Genomic DNA, 23,503 nt, shown 5'->3' on the forward strand with positions numbered 1-23,503 from the left:
AACCATACTGGGAGATGCTCACGAGTCCGGGCTTGTGTAGTAAACTTCTCAATAGATTGTTAGAATAAAATAATTCATTTGTAATTTTCCATCAGGAAGAAAACTAAAAATCTAATTTTCACTGACTAACACTAGATCAAGATTTCTACAAATTAAAGAAAAATGAAACTATTTAATTCATAATTTGAGGTAAATAAATATAATAAAACGTCACCTTTTTTTTGGAGAAATTCGTATGATATAAGTTACTGATATCAGTAGTTATTTCAATTTTTCATATTTAATAAGGATGACAAAGTGCTTGACCAGATATGTCTCTGCGCGTGGACTACATTCATGAACTTTGTGAATTACTGTGTTATCTAAAAGTTTCAATTTTTTGCACTCTTCCTATATATATATATATATATATATATATATATATAGAGAGAGAGAGAGAGAGAGATCATTCCAACATAAAAGTAGCAGTTGGACGTGATTGATCATTGGTTGCATATGGAGTTCCATCTCAGTGATATATGTTTTAATCTGATACTTGTTAAATTAAGCATTCATAATATTTTGAATTAGTATTTTGTTTATTGTATCGATGTGGATTAAGATTGAGGTAGATATGCTCACTAAACTACCATTAACTATATTGTCATACATCCAAAATATTGTGCTTTTGCGTTAGAATTAAACTAATGAGAAGGAGGTACAAACGAGTTCTCTAACCTCATATATATTCCATTGAGTAAAACACTACATTTTTAACATTCTGCATTAACATCGGCTTCGTCAGTGAACAAATATCTTCCGACAGGTTGAATTTACAAAAGGAATGAATTCGCTTGATGAATGCTGCTTAGTTTAAATGTGATTCTTTTATATTTCGAAAAGGTGACTATATTTGTTCTGTTTATTTGTCCATGCTAGTAATTGAGTGGACATAAATATGACACACTGTGATCTTTAATTGAACAGTAAAACATTTTTATTGTTTAGTAAACTCTACTAGATCTTTCAGTTGCATTACAGATGATGAATTCTTTCAGTAACACCAACGATTGTATCTAAAGATTAAAACATCTGATTAATCTTCACATTTAACCGTCAACAAAACATCTTACCTTCAATCTTCTCAGGTAGTCATAGAAACATTCGTAAAGAAGACTTAACGAAAAAGATTTCATTTTGATATAGTCTTTTAATTTCTATAGGTAGTTCTTCAATTTACAGTCCAATAACAAACAATAAATATATTTTCAACTGCAGTTAGATGACAGAATATTATTTGTCAGTACTTATTAGTAAAAGTGTAAACTCATTAGACATTAGATGTATAAACGATTAACTATTCAATAATAGCCTTATTAACAAATATAATTCCAAACTTTTAAAATAATTCGAAAGATTTAATAAAAGTAAGAAACAACTTCATATCTGAATCAATTTTCATCATATTTACTTATGCTAGTCATAGAGCATTGAAGTTACAGTATCTAAAAGTCATTACCATAAAAAGAAAAAAAAATTATTTCAATAAATATAGCCGTTTTTGCATAGATAGATTCTTCACGGTAGATATAACAGTTTGGAAGAAGTGGTAGTTCGTTTATTATGATTTAATGGAATAAATTGTTTGTTGTTATTATTGTCTTGTTTGTAATAAATGAACATAAGGGTTTTATTACGTTCGATGTGAGATTTAACGTACACTTTAATAGAGTAATTGTAATGATGGTACTTGTTATTATGAGAGAGTATTTTTGTACGAAAAATATTTCATATTTTTTTTATCACCAAAAGGAATTTGAACCGTCAACTATAAGTGGAGAATAGATAGATGAATATAAAATGTATAGTATCCTTTTTGTTTCGAATTATCTTTCTTTTATTTGCATTTTACTGAACTCACTATTAAACACCACTTTCATAATCCTAGCCACAAAGACCTACAGATGTTTATTTTAATGATTAGATTAGTTTGCAGCAAAAGTACATTTTATTTGTCTAATGTTTTTCTTCATTCTTTACATTACTAACGATTAATAATTTATCCACTGATTGATGATAAGATTGATTACTTATTGATTAATATAGTTTCATTACTAAGTCTCTGAATCGTATATAACTTCGAAGAAAAAAGATTTTATAAATTATCCTTTGTCTGAATAAAGAGTCATTAGCATATATTTCTTGTACATTCATGAGACAAGAACACATACAAACACAGGGAATTTATAAATAAATCAAGGCGCGATTTCGTGGATTGGTTGAAATTAGACATTAACACCACCGGATGCAGATTCAGTGGTCTAGAGGTTAAGTGTTTGCGCACGAGACTGATACATACTGGGTTTGGATTCCGTGTGCGGGATAACAGATGCGCTTTGCTGAGGAGTTCCATATTAAGGAGAGACAACCGTCTGATGATTCCAGGATTTCCATAGTGGTCTAGCTTTAATTGATTCATGAATTCAACTATGAAATTAAATATATATAGGATAGCACGTAACGCTAACATATTTCAATTTTAAAAATAAGAAGTAAAAAGTTATAGGATTCTACAAATAGTTATAATCCTAAGACTTATTATGCCGTTTTCCCAGTTAAAATAGATCAGAACCTTCCTCAAACTAAAATGTTATGCGAAATAAATATTGCATTTTATTTGCTTAATATGTTACTGAGAAAGCATTTTATCATTCAAATCTGATTGTTTTCCTCATGATCAAATGAAGTATCTCTGTTAATGATTGTAACTCTATTTTCTTGATATTATTCGACTTGTCTTTAGTTGGTAGTGTAATAATTACGACATTTCACTACTTTCAGTACAGATAAATGTGGTAGGTGTTTAGGTATATAAAATGAAATCAAAGAATTAACATGTGTCCATCACCTTTCAATAAGTACGAAACTTTAATTTTGCATTATGAATTTTAATAAATAACATACATGGAAACAACAATCGTTTATGATAAACATGGATGATTGGATCAAAGAATTCTAGTCATATGGTTCAGTATAGTATTATATTTTGACTAATAACGTTTTAAGCACGATACTATATTGGGTAAACAGTCAGTTGATAAAAAATTTCACAAACGATTTTCCAAAGTATTCTTAACTAAATTCGTTTAGTATTGTTTGTTTGAATCTCCCCATTGATGTTTAGGACTGCAACTGGTCAGTCTCTATTTGGCATATATGCATACTGTGCGTATTGCCTCGATATAGCCTTAATTCACAATCATTATAAGCAAAGATGGATGAAGCGAAAGGTACTGGGTTCGAGCCTCAGAGTGTACATCAACTCTGAGGTGCAGATACACCCAGCTGACGAGTCTTTAGTAGGACGAAACGCGTGTCCTTGATTCTACTGCTAGCCAATATCCATCTTTACTTATTCCTAACTAAGTTTAAATAACATGATTAAAGTCGTTGAAAGCGTGAGTCAATTGAAGCTGGACCACCAGGGAAAACATGGAAGCACTGGATGGCCGTTTCGTCCTACTGTGGGACTCCTCAGTAGTGCGCATCCACGACCTCGCCTCACGAGATTCGAACACAGGACCTACCAGTCTCGCGCCAGAGCACTTAACCGATAGACCACTCAGCCGGCATCCCTGGTGGTCTAGCTTCAATTGACTCACGCTTTCAACTATGAAAATACTAAATCTCCACAAAAACCCTTTCTGATAATTAGAGAAGACGAAAATTATTGATTTATAAATATAATGAGATCTTAGATCTTATGATGATATCAAATCATGATCGTATATTTTATAGTTCAGTAATATGCATATTTTATTAAGCAGAAATAATTTTTTTTAATTTTCATTTAAGAAGTAATAAACTCAACAATTTTATTGTTTCATATAAAACTTCAAATTTTATTTCATTTCAGATATATTTATTAATAATATGAATAGTACTGGGAATACAAAACAGTATCAAATTAGGCTAAAAAGTAAGCTAATGAAAAACGTTTATTTAATATTTCTTTTTATATTTTCAGTTGATCTGATAGGTAACCATTGGTAACCGCGCCAAAAATTTATTTTCAAAATTGTGTATTCCAAACAGAATGTTTATATCATGTTCCTAACACAAATTTGTTTAAATATTTTTTTAAAAATATTTATCAAAATACGTTTTTCATGAAGATACTTAGTATATGCTGATAGTCGTTAAGCATATTTTTTTAAAGGATATTTGGTCGAATAAAAAAGTACACATCCAATACATTGAATGTTTCTATAAACTGGAGTTAATCACAGATAATAAACAATTCATTTCTTAACTAGCATTTAAACAGCTTAAACTTGGAAAATACAGTCTGTGTTACATTGTAGTGCAACTTGTTATATTGCATATGATGTATATCGAACATTGAGAAGTAATTGACTCTTTAGCACATTTTATTATTTGAAGTATATCATTTGGTAGTTTTTGGAGTAAGGATTTTTTTAGCCAATGCTCAGACAAATTTGGCATTTATCATTAACAATATTACTAAGGCAGTGTTAAGCCCGTCAGCGATCTATTAAAAATGGGCACAGAAGCTTTGATTGACTACTGAATGTACTGAGAATAGTAAAATGTTTTAAAACTAATAAAACGTCATTTTTATAAGAAACAACCTTAATTATCTTATGAAGCTGCAGTGCCGTGCTTCGTTAATCGTTCACCTTGATAACCGTTATAATACCAATCTTAACGGTGCGCAAAATCAGAAGGCAAAGAGAAGCGGCAACTATAGTTAATTGTCAAACGACGTAGACCAGAAATTTACAAGCACATGAGCGAGTATCAGCGAGCAGCGAGCGCAAGCAATTACATAGGCAATTTATAGTCAAATTTAATAAGGGAACAGCAAAACAAAACAAAGGCAGATAATAGGATTTGCGTGCATACATATATGGGGAGGAGTATGAGTCATCAAATGATACGTAAGCAATCAGGATTTTGGCTAGTGTCATGTGCTCTAGTGGTCATAACAGTACAAAGAATATGCAAATTGTTATTATCCAAATGACGATGTCTGTTAAGTAAGTTAATAAAAAAAAGACAACCAAAATTAACCATAATCGAAATTGATTATAGGATGGTTGCTATAAAGCAAACAAATGAACACTTTCTCTTAAACATTTTGTTAGTTTTACATTAGTAAGCAGTTTGGTCAAATTTTATATATAAAATACATTAAATTGAGTAATTTCAACTACACTGAGTATGAAAGCATATTTTCAAAACTAACAACCAAATAATTTAGTCATATTATCCACTCTGAATAACTCCATTAAATAACTAGTGAATAGGTCTAGTTGATTTTACACATGCATATTTCAAAGTGATAAAGTACAACACATTTCCTGGTCCAGTGAAGTTCAAGGAGCACAGAATTTGTAAGATTATAGGTTGCATGATAAAAAAGTACTCCAAATCCGTGCATAGTTAGTAATTATAAATGCTAGTATGAAAGACGATTTGCTCGATTTATGAAGTGTTTCAGGTACACATTGAATAATCATATTTGCTTGCTATAATTACTCAAAGTTAAGTAACAAGTAATGTATTCTCTCAATAGATAATCTTATTTACTTTTAGCAACATTATTGTTTGATTTGTAATTTCAAGTAATTTTCCTTATATCCGGTGTTACTTTCCTGTTTTTTTTTAGATCAAGAAGCAGTCAAGCTGTTAGTGTCGGAAAATGTGATTTTTGAAAATCTACTTACAATCAGTGATATTTTCCAATCAAGTTTAATAAATGAAACTGCTTCCGTTCTAAAATTCCATTCAGTAAGTACAAAACATTCAGTGAATATGTGCTGCTTTTTATTAAATAATCTACTTGAGGGGTTCCTTTATGTATGATTGTTATAAAAAAATTTAATAGTTATATTCAATAACTTGAAAGGATTTTCATTACATAATTCAGTCGTTATGTGAACAACATGATTCCGTTTGTTTCGATTAGAATCGCGGGTTTTTTTAAAAAATTATAAAATGATGTGTGATGTCAGGAGATTTTAGCATATTTTTCAATTGTCTAGACTTGAATGTTTCTGCTTCCTCACTTCATATTTATGTTTGAGCATTACTAACGTCATAAATTATTGAAAACAATTTCAAAACCCATGTAACCCATTAAATTTAGATGTTTCAACCTGAGACTAAGATGAAAAAGCTACTTTTTGGTTAAATAAGACAGATAACTAAATACGTTGCTCTTATGATTTTGGTTCAACAAACGAACGATATATTATGAAGAGCTAATCAAATAACATCGGCTTGAGTTTGAAAACACAAAGTAAAGTGTTACTAGTGGCTAACATAAATCCCTGATTCTCTTTACAATTTACCTAATTGTGCTTACTATAAATACTACAGGTCAAGTTAGGTTTTATGGTTAATTTTACGCCAAAATATATTCTCTAAATTATTATTGCACTTAAACTTAAGTAATCCAGAAAATCTTCACTCAACCTTATTTCATTATAACGTGAAGTTATGGGTCAATTAAAAAAAATCGAAACTAATTGAATACATCATGTATCTTTTTAAAGACTGTATCTTAAATAAATTCAGTGAAATATTTATCACTTTCGTCTTTAATTAGCGTAAAACCAAAGAATTATACTGAATGATATGAATGAAAGTATGGCAAAGTAATTATTAGTAAAAGGAAACAGCATTTTAAAACAAATAGATTCACTGTAAAATAGGTTATTCAAGAAAATATTTCTAAGATCACTGCTGAGGAGTCCCACAATAAGTTGAAACGGCCGTCCAGAGCTTCCAGGTTTTCCATGGTGGTTTAGCTTCAATTGACTCATGATTTCAACAATAAAATCGTAGGCCTATTGTTTAGTCTGAATTTCAAATTGATATTATAATTCTTATAGTTAATTTTTGTGATATTTTTACGATTCGTTTTAAGTGTGGAAAAATTATAAATGATATTTGAAATTGCTTCATGTATAAAACTGAAATAATAGGATAAAGACCTTAATTAAAGATGACCTGAAGTAATGTGCTCATGTTGTAGTGAATGAGAACACGAGTGGGGACAATCGAATGTATTTGATACGAAAATTACAGACTATCTCACTAACATCTTACAACCGTACAGTAAACGGTTAATTTGCAAACTATCGGTCGATTGTCTCAAACTTGGCCATTCCTTCTGTAAATATCAGTCCATAGTCTTCGATTATCATTGTTCATGCATTTTCATACCAATCGCGTTTCGTTTTCGTCTTTTCATTATCTATCTTCTAGTGAAATACATTTTATGCCTGACCATCATCATTTACTATATATGTGGTTATAAGCAACCAACACCACAATGTGATTTCAATTAGTTTTTCTTATATGTTTCTTCAAATAATTATCACATCTAATTTAGTGTCATTATTGTGTGATTTCCTCTGATTAACTGTTTTTGTTTGTTGTATTGTTGTGTTTTTTTAATTCTCCATAAGTTTCTTACCACCATCGCTGCTACGTATATATAATTAAGAAGATAGAAAATAACAATAAAAAAATATAGCTAAGATTATTGAGTAAACTCTTAAAACTGAAGTCACTAAAGCAAACAAGACTGATGACTATGTCTTTTAGAATGCATAAAATTAGTTTGATTCTTTTGATAACAATGGTTCCAGTAATATACGATACATTTCAATCCCTTTGTTTGTTGATTATATCGAGAGGTTTTGTAGAGTCATTATTATGTCCACTGTCAAGTAAGTGATGAGCAGCTAACATAATGAAAATGATATCAGCTTGTGTGTAATACGTTCAGCAATACAGCCCTCAACTTTCTTTCCTATTATTTCAGTATATGTACTGTTTTATGTATGTATACACTAACAGACATAATTGAAGGTGACATATGTCGTGAATTTATCCATATTTTATTATTGCTATGAGCAGTGACATAATAATTTTGAAAAGTTTTATAGAGTTGCATATAGGTTGTAAGAAGTTGAAGATAGTCCGTAAACTATATAGATTCATATAATTTCACTAATGTCATTGTTCTTGCTTTGTTAAGATTTAAAAATTTGAAAAACTGTATGAAATATTTTCTTTTCAATCGATCTTCATAATATTGACTTGATTAAAAAGTTGTTTTCTACTTACTATCAAATCTATTAACAGATAAGAAATTCTGGAATTCATGTAAACGTTGAATTATCTGAACTGAATCTTTATCCAATATATGAAGATATTAATTATGATGGAGTGAATGATGTTATTTTAAATGCTTCACCAGGAACTTATGCATTTCGATTGAAACAACCATTACTGCAGATTGCCAACCAGTTTTGCAGGTCAGTTCATGTATATCTTCATAGTATTGATAAATTATAAATTTCTATTCTAGGAAATAATTTCAAGTTTATTTATCGCATGAATGCTTATTAAAATAAGTATTTATTTTATTGTTCGATTAACTATTCATCAACTTTATTCTGTGTTACATTGGATTAAAAATTGTTTCTCATCATAGCCTTGTGTATATGAAGCGAAACGTAGACATAAAACTCTACAAACTGAATAGGTCATCCTTTAACACTATTTCTCATTGGTGTATACACTAAATCTTAATATATATGTATTGTTTTGCATTATGAACAATACCGAAGCGGAAGTTTTCAGATGAATTTCTTGTCAAAGTTCAGATATTTACAATCTTGAAAATGAAGTTGCTTTAAACAGTTGAATGTTTTCTTTTATAAGTATGCTTTTTAAACAAAGCATTCGTACTGTACAAATCAAAGAAAAGGTCTAAGTAAAACTATATTCTTTCAAAACCTAGTACTGTCGAGTACTTTTCTTTTTTTGGACAAGATTATATCTTAAATAAATTTTCACATTAAAATGACACTGTTTATAAATAAGGTAGATGTTTGTCGTTTGTTTGTGTTTTTAATTGTAGTTGGAAGTAATATGATTTTGTTAGACATATGTCAAAATATTGACCTTATTTTATCTCATCGGTAGATGGACTATGGTTGTAGACTTCAAATACTTTGTAATCCTAAGGTGACTAAGTCATTTATGTAGTATACTTTAAAAAAAATAATTTCATACGTGTTCCACAAATAACAATCTGTTCCATGAGGTGACAAAACAAATTTACGAGCTCACTTTGTATGTTATATCATGTTATAGCGTGATAGATTGTTATCTACTCTGTTTGGCAGCCATTTTAAAATGTAACTTAACAATATTTTGTAAGTTTTTCCTGAAATAAATTCCTCCGTATAAAAACAGTTTTTCAAACAGATAACGCTTTATTGCGGAAAAATAAGTTTACGTACTTGACATTACTTTTTTTTGTAAAAATAATCATAATTTACAACTACTTAGAATAAGATTTTATACAAATAAAGTTGTCCACTCATATATCTTGATAGATATGTCTTTCCTGATTATAAACATCTAATGTATTATGAAGAGCTCTATAAAAATCAGTTTTTTTATTAACTTTGTTCCTAGTGAGTTGCTAAGCATTTCAGTTTAAATAATTACAGTTCTTTTTTAATATATGAGATACTGAAATTATTACAAATAATAGTCGGACACTAGTATTTATTATCCACCCGAAATATCTATTGTATTTTCATGTCTTATACTGTGAAATGGACTTATTACGAATTAGTCGTAACTATATTCAATCTATTAATATACTGTAGTTATTCTATTGGAAAATACATTTTCTGGAATTTGAAGTATTTAGTGAAGGGTAACATGTTTTTGTTGAGATGGTACTAACAAACACCTTTACTAGTCATTGTAATTTGCATTTTATAAAAGTGTTGAAATATTTGTACACTTTGAGTTTAACCTGCACATTGATTCTAAATATCACTATTTTATCATAATCAATATATATAGAGTTACTTTATCTCTGAATAAATCATCATTACGATCTTATTCTTGAAAACTAACATGAATAACATGTAACATTGATATTATATTCTTTGTTACAATTTATGAGATATTTGACTAAAACTGTTTTCTATTTGTACATTACTCTCCTTATTAGGCTTCTATTAAATCATTAAACAAAGCTTATGTAATAGTTTTTTTTTCTTCAATAAATTATGTCTATTTCTACTATTTGGTTATTATCAGTATTTCTTTTTAAAACACAATCACTAACCGATTAATAAAGAGTTTGTAGATATCATTACCAAAGTTTAACTTCACAATTTCAAAGAAATTGAGCATGGGGTAGATTGTTATAAATAAAAAAAACAATATTGTTGTAATATACCAATGAATAATAAAGTTAGATTTCCTGGCGTTTCCTGACTCAGTGTAAGCCACTTCTTCAAAGAATAAATGATCGACTTAAAATTATCCATAACTGTTCTTAACCCATTATGTGAGATAAAACTCATTACAAAGTTTCGCTACTACATATGATTTATTTATTAGCAATCTAATATGAGCTATCAGACTGGAAAAAAGGACTTCTGATCAAGATACCAAAGAAAGGCGATCTCAGCAAGTGTGACAACTACAGGGGCATCACTCTCCTCTCAATACCAGGAAAAGTCTTCAACAGAGTATTGTTAAACAGGATGAAGGATTCCGTGGACGCCCAACTTCGAGATCAACAAGCTGGATTTCGTAAGGATAGATCGTGCACAGATCAAATCGCAACTCTGCGGATCATTGTGGAACAATCAATCGAATGGAACTCATCACTCTACATCAACTTCATCGACTACGAGAAGGCATTTGATAGCGTGGACAGGACGACACTATGGAGGCTTCTTCGACACTACGGCGTGCCTGAGAAGATAGTAAATATCATACGGAACTCCTATGATGGACTAAACTGCCAAATCGTCCACGGAGGACAACTCACTGACTCGTTTCAAGTAAAGACCGGTGTTAGGCAAGGTTGCTTACTCTCACCCTTTCTCTTTCTCCTGGTGATCGACTGGATCATGAAGACGTCAACATCTGGAGGAAATCACGGGATACAGTGGACAGGCAGGATGCAGCTTGACGATTTAGACTTCGCAGATGATCTGGCTCTTCTATCACACACGCAACAACAAATGCAGGAGAAAACGACCAGTGTAGCAGCAGCCTCGGCAGCAGTAGGTCTCAATATAAACAAAGGGAAAAGCAAGACTCTCCGATACAATACAATATGCACCAATCCAATCACACTTGACGGAGAAGCTTTGGAAGATGTGGAAACCTTTCCATATCTGGGCAGAATCATTGATGAACACGGTGGATCAGATGCAGATGTGAGGGCGAGGATCGGCAAAACAAGAGCGGCATACCTACAACTGAAAAACATCTGGAGCTCAAAGCAATTGTCAACCAACACCAAGGTTAGAATTTTCAATACAAATGTGAAGACAGTTCTACTGTATGGGGCGGAGACGTGGAGAACTACGAAAGCCATTATCCAGAAGATACAAGTGTTCATCAACAGCTGTCTACGCAAGATACTTCGGATCCGATGGCCAGACACTATCAGCAACAAGTTACTGTGGGAGACAACAAACCAGATTCCAGCAGAGGAAGAAATCAGGAAGAATCGCTGGAAGTGGATTGGGCACACAGTGAGGAAAGCACCCAATCGCGTCACAAGACAAGCCCTCACATGGAATCCTGAAGGTCAAAGGAGAAGAGGAAGACCAAAGAACACATTACGCCGAGAAATTGAGACAGACATGAGAAGAATGAACAAGAACTGGATAGAACTAGAAAGGAAGCCCAGGACAGAGTGGGTTGGAGAAAGCTGGTCGGCGGCCTATGCTCCATTGGGAGTAACAGGCGTAAGTAAGTAAGTAATATGAGCTATGAACCTAGGCTTCGGGCCAGATGATATTTATTTATTAAAGCGCATGTGCATTTTTGTGGGAATCGATGGTTCCACGGAACTTGAACTCAAGTTATCCAGCACTGCAGTTTAAGACGATAACAGTGGGTTGAAATTTCATATCACTTAATTAATAATACATGTTTTACTAGATTTTTATAGTTTACAAATTTTTGCACTCCATTTCGGTTGGCCGGAATTATGTTTCGCAAATGAAATCATTGCCTATCACAAGTAGGTTGTAAGAAAGGTTAAGATAGCCAAACAAATATAAAAATTGGGGGATTGAAATTTGTAGCCGTCAAATCCATCCATTTTTGTTGTTGTATTCTTCTGTATTTGGATCCGGAAGGTAACCAGGATCTATTATTGAAAACGTTGGTTGACAATACCATCAATCTGTATACCCCCGGATTTGTTCTCTATCATCTTTTCGGCCTTCGATATTCGTTCATATCTTATTTTTGGAAGATATTTTCATCTTATAAACTATGTCTACAATGTTTAAAAGTCCATCTAACATGATGCTGATATACCTTATCCTCTGATCCCCATCTTGTTCTCCTCTTCTATCTATCTGCTGGTGTGAAGTATTTAAAGTTTAAAAAATATTCTCTTCATTCGAAAACAATTCTAGTTAAACATTTAGCTTTAATAAAAGAAATTTTGTATTCATAAGTTGTAAACTGACTATGTCACTTGTAGTTTAAAACCATCAAAATAAAACTCAAATTTTTATCAAGACAACAAAAAATCAAAACATAAATTTGAATCTAGATATTCACAAAGTATCTTTTTCAAGATGTTGCTTTATTTCAGTTAAAAATAAAACTTTAGCATAACAGTACAAATTTCATATAGTATATCCTACAGGCTTTATCTGATTACACTTATATGAAAACGAAATTCTGTACGATAGAATCAAATTTTAGCTTTGATGTAGTTGAATTTACTTGTAACACGAATATAATAAAACGTGTGAATTGCATAAAACTTTTGTCTCCATTAAAGTTATTTCCAAGCTTTGAATGAATAAAGACGGATTTTATATCATATAATGCTTGAGATCTGTAAATGTTCTTATATTGGTTTGAGTACATAGAGAAAAGGATATAATTGTAAAATTTTTGTGAGCCTTTTTTTAACAAACTATGTTTAATCATGGTAAACAACACAGCAGTTACTATTCACGACTGTTTGACGATATGCACAGAAGAAACCGAGTCTGAGACCTGATATCTTATGGAGATACGATTTTTCGATTAGAAAACTTCGAATTTATCTTCTCTGGGAGTGAACTGTCACTATTATGCCATGAAATTTCAGGATAACTTTAAAAATTTCTTTGTAAAAGTAATGTTGAAATATTACGTTCGAAACTAGATGACAATTTTTAGGAAGTAGTAAATGTCTTTTGTGATGATAATTGGGACGATACGTCTAGAAAAATATTGGTCTTGTTAAACGATCACACAACTGATAAATAAAAAGGAATGAATCGAGCGAAGAAATTTCTTTTAACTTAGTTTTTCATCATTGCTCTACGCTAATACATATATAATTCACAATAAAGAAGTAACAATCATCTAGTATATACGTTACGTATTAATTACATAATGACATATTGATTATTAATTGGAAGAAAGAAGATTAATAATAATCAAAGTAATTATTCTAAAATCAAGCTGTTGCTACGTTGTATAATGTGTAAAAAGAGAAGAAAGAACCAACAAAATATTTTGATCAATGGCCAGTAATATAGTAGTTATGTAAGAATCGAGAGACGTATGTAGAGAATAAGTAAAATACGAAAATGGAAAGAATACGAAAATTGTTTACCAAAGTTCTGCCACAGACTCCGCTATACCGATGGCCAGGGTAGCGAGATTGGTTGTACAAACTTATTTGGGATACAAAGGTTTGGTTTGTGAACATCGGTTGAGATGGCTTCAGCTATGTGCAAAAGACGAACGTAAAGCATGCGGCAAATTTGATGTAATATAGTAGATAACCTTAAAAGCTTTATTCAGTTCAACTTGATGACCTGTGTCCACCAAGTGGGCGAGAATAGAACTCTTAACCACTTTTACTTGTCCTTTGCTCAACCACGACGGATAGTGTTCTATTATTCGTTGACGCCCTATGTAACTGGCTCCATAGGAGCAGTTGAATTGCTAAATATACATAGATGTGGCGAATTCAAGCAATCTGTCTTTATTAACCGTTCTTATTGTAGGGCGCTTGTAGAAGAAGGTACTCAGTCTGGCTGCATTTTTCAGTGTGATTTGTAATCTACACTATCTTCTAGTCTGGTTTTCAAGTGTTTTACCAACACCGTGTTTTCGCTGTGCCGAAACTCTTAACTCTGTCTGACTTTGAGGTTAAGTTCTGAAATGTACTACTTAGAAGCAATCATCTGGGTAGTGTACACTACAATAAGACAGGCTCTAATCTTAACATGGCTTAAGGCAAAATTTTTATTATTAAAAGTCTTCAAAAACTCATAAGTTGCAAAGTATTTCTTACAAAGCTTTTACCAACCATCTAATCTGAGCTTCTTCTTTCAAAATATTATCAAAATTGAGCGCATTGAAGATGATTCTTGACTAAACCACTGAGCAATAATTTTCGGAATTTCCTAGTATTCATACTACGAACGAATTATTTCATGCAAATTTTGTTTATATTGCAGTGGAGGGAATGATGCATGTTATCATATGCATTCTTCTTTGTTATGACATTCATTGCACTTATCATAAAACCAATGGTATGTGTCTTACCAAAAACAACATACGTATACTTACCCATTAATTGCGATATTTTCAGACTAAAAAAAACTCATTTTCATATAATGAACAAGATCAACTTCTGAATGTGATTCGACTATGTCTTTGAATTGGTTTAATTTCGACCACTTTGATTACTCTCATAAAGTTCTGATCAGAGAATCGAGAAAAAACGTTGGAATTACCGAAGTTGTAAATTTATGCGACATCTGTTTTAAGTTCATTCAAACATCTTTTTACTTCTAATTTTTGAATTAGGACTATTTCAATAATTTGGAATATTATTTACTTATGAAAACATTTCATTTAATATTGTACTATCATAGTATAAACTGATTATTGACTATTAGGATGATATAATTACATTCTGTTTTATTATTACATTTCAATGTATATTTACTGATGACCAATATCCTACATATGCCAGTAAGAGACTGGCCAGTTCCAATCCTAAGCATCAATGAGAAGATTCAAACAAGTAATACTAAGTGAATTTAAACTTCACCCCATGTACAAGCAAGTGGCTATCAGGACTCAGTAGCTAAGTGGATAACGCGACGGCGTTTGAAGCGAGAGGTACTGGGTTCGAGTCCCAGAGTGAACATTAACTCTGAGATGCAGGTACATCCAGCTGACGAGTCCCAAATATGGCGAAACGCGCGTCAAATTGGATTCCAATGTTAGCCACTATCCATCCCTGCCTACATATAAATTGTTTATCATTTACATGTTAAACTTTTAGTTAAACCATTTTCTAGTATTTTTCCCTCCACTGGCTTCATATAGGATAGTAGTATGTAAATGACAGTGAAATCTACAATCTACAAATATGTGTTAAAGAATGAAATAAAGGTGTTACGTGAAATTACCTGACAACAGTTTTTTTTGTGTTTTTGTTTGAAATTTCATATTTGATTGATATACACATATTAGACAATAGAAGCATATGTTACTTTATTTTTTTTCTGTATGAACTAAAATTTGGAAAGTGTAAGCGTAAAACTGTAATTTGTACATTCCATTTTTCTTAGAATTAATTAAAAAAAAGTATTAAAAGAAGCTTATGTAATTAGTTAAAACACTGTGATTATATATGTATAGTGTTAACTTATGAAAAGAAAATCAATAATTGCGGTGTTATAAGCATTTATTATGTAAATTGACACTTCTATTTTTTTGATTGTTTGTTCAATCATCTGTTGTTAATTAAAGTAATTTGTTTATTTGTAAAAAAAGTTTTCTGTTAACTGTTATTGTGTATATTGTGTCGTAAAACTAAACGATCACACTAAGTAAAATAGATTCATGCTTCGTTATTAGCTGATTCATGACTACTACTTAGTCATCATGAATTATTATTTTCAGTATAAGGTTGTGGAAATTGTTAAGTTGATGTTAGACCATCATTGAAAACCTGAAAGCATTGAACGGCAGTGTCGTCCTAGGATGAGACTCTTCAACAGTGCTCATCCACGATCCCGCACATGGAATTCGCGAACGCATAACCTCTAGACCATTGAGCCTGGATCAAACGGTGTTAATGTCTAACTGTTCCCGGACGATAAAGATGATGTTTCTTAACCCCACCAGTGGCTGGTGCACTCTTAAGTGCTGCTCTAGTAGATAACTCCTTTTTATATGCCTTGCCACCAGTACTTTTACTTCGTGCGTGCTATGACTATAAACAATGATAGTCTAACATCAATCGATTTACAATCTCAATCAAGAATTATTATTTATGTAAATTATTCGATTGAATACTGATTATAGCGTTAGGATGATCTAAAAGAAAATGCCGAATCACATTTTCACTTTAGGTTATTTTTATTCAGTATGATATTTATTTTTATTTCCATGTGACAATCATTCATAACAATATTCGTTATAGTGTACTGTACTGTAGTGTGAATTTTTATTTGTTAGAATATATAAAGCATATTTTCTCCAATAATCTACATTTTTATGCTTCTTTTATTTTTTCTGTCATATGTGATATTTATTAACTAACCATCAAATGACAGTAAAATCAATAATATAAATGAATGTATTCAGTGAAAGTGGTTAGTAATTTCTTTTTTTTGTTTAACATTTATTTAGAAGATTAGATAAATCTAATCTACTATCAGGTTTTCTTTCCTCTTTTTGTACTGTGTAATGGCTCCGTGTTTTTTTTCTTATTCAAAGAAAGAGTTTCAACGATTATGATCTTAGACATTACCTAGGAATAATATATTTATAAAATCTCAGCGAATGAATTTGAAGTAAATCCAACGTTTCGCTGAGATTTTACAAATATATATTATTTCTATTTAATGTCATACATCAAATCGGCGCTCAAATACTGTCAAACTATTCGCTCTAATTTAGACGAGAGTTCTTATATAGATTATGATCTTAATTTTAATATGTTAGTTGCTTAATCATCATTTATTCTGTAACTAATTAGTAATTATACTACTAATATACTAATTATACAGATTTCTATTTTTAGTAATAATGATAATTTATAACATTAAATTATTTAGAAAGAGATTTTATTGTTTAATAATATTTGTTTAGCTGATTTAAGAAATTCATCATTCTATTCTCAACATATTGGTCGTTCATTCTATGTCAATCATATTACTTAAACAAAAGAAAATTTGAAATAACTTTAGTAATAAAATACTAAATTAATTATCATAAGATTATTATATTTCATATTACAATTCTATAATTAAAAGAGGTTTTGTGGAGATTTCAGTATTTTCATAGTTGAAACCATGAGTCAATTGAAGCTAGACGACCATGGAAATCCTGGAAGCACTGGATGGCCGTTTCATCCTATTGTGGGACTCCTCATCAGTGCGCATCCACGATTTCGTCCCGCGAGATTTGAACCCAGGACCTACAAGTCTCGCGCCACTGCGCGAAACATGTTTGAGAATACAAGTTATTGACTTAATCAACTCTAACAGCCTGTTTGTTCCACAATATATTTGCTATATATGGTATTGTAGAGCTTTTATACCTCTGCTTGCGTGAATGGATTCGAGGGTATTGATGTCTCATTCTACCAGAAGATATTTATGGTGAAAGATATGAATAAAATGGGTGGTTAGTATCTGATAAGATAACATCTCCCAGTAGTTTTCAAGACATTAGATGTCTGCCCACAACTACACTAATAATGATCCCAAAAGATTAACCACACACCCTGACAGCTGCCTTCAGCACTCTCCACAACACAGCAAAATATTTTCTCAAAAGCTTGGGAAAAAGTAGTGGGGAACAATAAAGAATAATATGTTATGTGCAAGAGTTGACAAATTGTAAGAATAAATGTCGAGTAATCTGAAAGATGGTAGACCATGAAGAAAAAAGGGAAAAGAATAGAGGAAAGAACAATCCCTAGTAGCAAATCTTCATGTGGAAGTAGAGACGTTAAACACTTCCCTCCAAACACAGTGTGCTGCTGCTTTCCAGAGAGGTGGTAACATAGACAGCTGGTTATTAAGCTGTCGGAATTGATACTGATTAACTTGTTAAGTAAAAGTTGCCTTGGAATAGCATCAAAGGCAGAAGTATGGTCCAGAAAAAAGCATCGAACATACATCTTATTCTTTTCCAAGCTGAACACTACACTATGATGCAGAGTAACAACAGCATCTAAGGTGCTTCTTTTGCACTTGTGAGAAAACTGTGTTTGACTTTCTTTGTCTGATGTGGGAGTGTATGTACACCTTCCAAACCTTCCATAAATATTAAGTAGAACACAAATCATAAATGATCAGAACTAGACAATGAAGTAAGTTTACGAGTCACATTTGCTCTCACATTAATAATGAAAACTAAGTCTAAATAAGCATCCAAAGGAGTGGGAAAATCTATTATATTTCGGTGACCTACTGATAAAAGAAAGCTACAGGTACATGAATTAAAATCACCACATACAATTTAAAGTGAAACATTGAAAGCCGTAACAATAAAATCCAGTGAATCCATCAGCCAAAACGGATAGTTCATATGATATACAGTCCGGAGTCACGTAGATGTTGATAACATAGGCATAATGTACTTATTCAAGTGTTTTGGACGACATCTTGAAGTTAAAACATGCAAAAGTAGATAGACACCAGTTCACATTTACAAACGTAGGTACACTGCCACTACACCTTTTCTTATTGCTCAATCGTGTAGTGATACTAAGCACCCGTTTTGTAAATAATTTAACCAAGATTCTTGAATTGCGATTACACCACAACTATGATACATCTTTCGACTTAGCCGAAATTAAGGATAATCCACCTTGCCAATTAGTGATAGGCAGTTAGAAATCACAGTTAAGGAATCTACATCTGATGAATGTTCATTCTTTTCAATGCATATTGGTAGCCACGACGATGTCTCTAATTGTACATTTTTGTATCTTGTAAGGCGATACGTTGCAAATTTTTCATATACACGCCTGAATAAGTTATGCGATTAATAGAAATAATAATGTGTTAAAGCAAAATAACAAAAGATAATTTGTTGAAATATGTGAATGGTAGGGACAGGTAGCCCAGATATTCAAGCAGACCGCCACCCTCTTCATATTTTATCACTAAAATCTAACGTACTTTGGCCATATACTGAACTATCATGTACATGAATAGTTACGTACGCATACACCAAGCTTATCTTCATGATATTTAAGAGGTAGTTGTAATAATTCACTTCTTTTGTAAACTTCCTACAAATGAAATAACTATGCTACTGAAATGAATATTAATAACTGATAAAAATATATATTCCAAAATATATTATTCTAAAGACATAATTAGATGATTGAAATCTGTTCCCTTAAAATTAGCATAAACAATAAAGCTTAAAACTCATTTTTGGATATTTTACAACAATCCTATCCAAGATACACTTAGGGAAAAAATTATAAACAATAAAACTGTGAATAATTTTCACTACATAAATACTACTAACCAATCTACTTAAAAGAAAGTAAACACCAAATAACACAATAATTATCAATTACTTTGGTGTATTCTTTTTATAATATTCAATTATTTCATTATTAATGGTCAGTAATATGACAGATTTATTAAATTAATTTTCATTTAGCAAATCGAGTAAAACAAAATTTTTATTTTGTATTTTCAAATTTTATTTTGATAATTGGCAGAATGAAACTTATAATTTAAACAAACTCTTTTTGTGTTGATTAAAGATACATATAATTGTAGTGCATTGTCAGTTAAGTTTCAATGTTGAAGTGAATTAACACTGATATAAGTCAAATAAAGACATAAAAAATTGTTTATAAGTTCAGTTAAATAATTTTTTTTCCAGAGTTATTCATTTTGATAATTATAAGTATTACTGTAGTGAACAAGAACACTAGTTGGGGACAATCGAATGTATTTTAGTACAATATTACAGAATATCTCATTAAAATATGAGAACCATATAGTGAACAGTTGATTTGCAAAATAACAATCAATTGTCTCAATTTAACTGTTTCTTCTGCAAATATCCGTCCATAGTCTCTGATTATGATTGTTCATGCATTTTCGTACCAATTGCGTGTCGTTCCTGTTCTCTCCTTATCAATCTTCTATTGAAATACATTCAATGCCCGACCATTACCATATACTACTTAGGTGGATATCAGTAACCCATACCACATTACCAGCGAAGCACCTATTTACAAACAAACATTTTAGAACAATTTATTCAACAGGTGAAATGATTAGTCGTGATTCACAAGTGTAAATTATTAATGACGTGTTTGAAAATTGTGGTGTCTTCAACTTGACGTTATATATCATGTTCACAAATTGATATTACTTCATTTGAGCTTACAACTTTAAATGATAAACTGAGAAAACATTCATCACACTTAAATGTTCTCAATATTTTATATATTTATCTCAATTCAGCTTGAACAATAAATTTGGAAGCTATTTCAAGATTTTTTCTAAATTTAATAGTTGAGTTCATGAGTCCATTAAAGCTAAACTACTATAGAAATCCTGAAAGTATTGGACGACTATTTCGTCCTAGTTTGGTGTTGGTTACTTATATCCACAAAAGTAGTATATAACGACGGTCAGGCATAGAATGTATCTCAGTAGAAGATAGATAAGGAGAGAAAGGGAACGAATCTCAATTGGTATGAAAATGTATGGACAATGAAATCTAAGACAATGGGCTGATATTTACAAAAGGAACAGTCAAGTTTGAGGCGATTGATTAATAGTTGGCAAATTAACTATTTACTATATGGTTCTCAGATTTTAGTGAGATATTCTGTAATTTTGTACCCAAATACATTCGATTGTGCCCATTCGTGTTCTTGTTCACTAAACTAGTGTGGGGCTCCCCAGCAGTGCTTGTCCACGATCTGTATGGTTCTCGAATTTTAGTGAGATATTCTGTGATACTCGTTTTCTTGTTCACTGAACTAGTATAGGACTCTTCAGTAGTGCTTATCTGTGGTGTCGCGCGAATGTTAAACCTTCAGGACACTAAGCCTGTATCCGACGGTATTGATGTCTAACTTCAACCATATTTATTCTGATCACAGATCTTAAATTTTCACTTTACATATATACAGATTCAAGTTAACATTCTATATGAGTCATATCAACATTAACAATTTTATTCTATTTGGTTTGACAATCCTAAATTTACATACTTTAAACAATGTACTTTGCCTTTAACCTGGTCATTTTTTCGGATTATTAATTTGGATATATAATTGTAGAACCTGAAGAGAATTTATCGAAAAGAATATTCTTCGTTCAAATATTTGTTTTTCAATGTTGAAATGTCAGTTATAGATTTTCATTCCTGTAATAAATAAAACTATGTTAAGATTTTAAACGTCCCTTATAATAAAAACTTTTTGGACGTATTATACGTTTATAATCACTAAATTCCTCTTCAATTTATAAATCTAAGAATTCATAAATATTATATTATCATAACCAGTACTAGCTCAATAATGCCACCATCAAATTAGTTAATGTCACAAATTCAAATGCATACAAAAGACGTACGATTATTAAAGTTAACAAATTACATTGAAAGTATTCAGTAAAAGAACACTTTGAATCGCTGAGTTAAAATCAATAACGTGATGTCTTGTGAATGTTATGCAGATTTTAGTCAAGTTTTACAATATTTTTCTAAAGCGATAATCACATAATATAACACTTAGTTGAAAAGAAAGAAGTTAGACATTTTTGCAAGAAAGTCTGTTATTTTCTTCACAACCATTTTCATGAATAATCAATACCAGTTAACAAAATAATCACATGATATTTCGGCGAGACTATAATTTACGGACGAGCCAATCAGAACCGTCTGAGGGATTCCAAGGTTACGGTGCGAATTTCATTACCTGATGCTCAAGAACGATCGGTTCACAGAGAATTTTAGTGAAGACTTGATAATTAAGCGGCTACAATAAATGAGACTACTAAGAAGTTCCTGTATTTTTAATTGCGGGTATTAAATGAATTGTAGAGCTTGTGCTGGCTACCGTGATGTTGTCCTTCGATGTAATATATGTTGGAGGAAGATGTCTGCTAGAATAGGAACCTTTTTCGCTCGATCCAGATTGCGACTAAGGCATATTATAATAATTGCCGCGGACTGTGTAATAAAAGCATCAGTAACATTGGCTGCAATAATCACTCGTCCATAAATTATAGTCTCGCCGATATTTCTTCATTTAAAACTTGAACAAAAGGTATCGTGGATGCGCACTGCTGAGGAGTCCCATACTAGGACGTAAAGGGTCATCCAGTGAGCTCAGGTTTCTCATGGTGGCTTAACTTTGATCGACTCATGATTTGAACTACTGAAGATAAATCAGTAAAATAAATGAAATACATAAATGCTCACTTTTAATAAAAATGATAAATTTATTTTAACATTATTTATAGTCACGCAAATTGTAAGAATTCCATTTTCAGTATTATTCTTTTTCTTATCATTACTTTGAATAGGCAAGAAATAAGATGAATATCGTTTAAACAATTATTTGATTGTACTTTTAGAAAAACTGATTTGAAGGATATTCTTTGCATTGGTAATTATCATCATATCTCTAATCGTTTTGTATATTTTGGCGAACTAATTAATAATGTTACCCAACTTTGTAAAAGAAATATCCCAATTATATATTTATTGAGATATTGAAATTGTGATAAATTAAGGTCGGATCATTTTGTTAAATCATATACATTTGGTATCTATTAGGAAAGCTTCCTAGGTTTTGGTTGAGTGTTCATGAATGTACAGGGCTTGTGGTCCTAAAGAGCGAGTAATGAATATAACAACAAAAATACTCACTTACTTACGCCTGTTACTCCCCATCGAGGAGTATAGGCCACCGACCAGCACTCTCCATCCAAAACTGTCCTGGGCAATCCTTTCCAGTTCTTTCCAGTTGCTATTCATCCTTTTCATGTTATTCAGCCTTCTTCTTTTTCGTTTCCCTTCACGATTCCAAGTTAGGACTTGTCTCGTGATCCAGTATGATGATTTTCACAATGAATGTCCTAACTATCTCTATTGTCTTTTCCTAATGTCCTCTCCATCTGGAAGCTGGTTTGTCCTCTCCCATAAAAGGCTGTTGCTGGTGGTATCCTGTCAGTGAATGTTGGGTATTTCGCGTACACAACTGTTTATAAGTACTTATACTTTCTTGACGATGGATGTAGTAGTTCTCCACGTTTCAGATCCGTACAGTGGAGTTGTCTTGACGTTCGTATTTAAGATTCCCATTTCGAAATTAGTTGACAGTTGTTTTGAGTTCCCTATGTTCTTCAATTGTAGGAATGCGGTCCTCGCTTTACCAATTCTCGCCTTC

At 31.5% G+C, this 23,503-nt stretch overlaps 1 protein-coding gene and 1 non-coding gene across 2 annotated transcripts in view; both read left to right on the forward strand.

Annotated features, from left to right (window-relative positions):
* Positions 1 to 3,912: 3,912 nt before the first annotated feature.
* The window catches only part of Smp_148740 (hypothetical protein), a gene marked incomplete at both ends in the record, with an annotated part of 153,904 nt that continues 134,313 nt past the window's right edge, over positions 3,913 to 23,503 (forward strand). The window contains 3 exons of the mRNA XM_018794744.1: positions 3,913 to 3,958; positions 5,672 to 5,793; positions 8,161 to 8,333. Of these exons, the coding sequence (XP_018649125.1) occupies positions 3,913 to 3,958; positions 5,672 to 5,793; positions 8,161 to 8,333 (341 nt within the window). The remainder of the gene's footprint in view (positions 3,959 to 5,671; positions 5,794 to 8,160; positions 8,334 to 23,503) is intronic.
* Positions 15,182 to 15,248, forward strand: Smp_tRNA_01007_Pseudo_TTG.1.1. Its single transcript has one exon. It is a non-coding gene (tRNA).

This window comes from Schistosoma mansoni, chromosome 1 (assembly GCF_000237925.1).
Source record: "Schistosoma mansoni strain Puerto Rico chromosome 1, complete genome".
Classification (NCBI taxonomy): domain Eukaryota; kingdom Metazoa; phylum Platyhelminthes; class Trematoda; order Strigeidida; family Schistosomatidae; genus Schistosoma; species Schistosoma mansoni.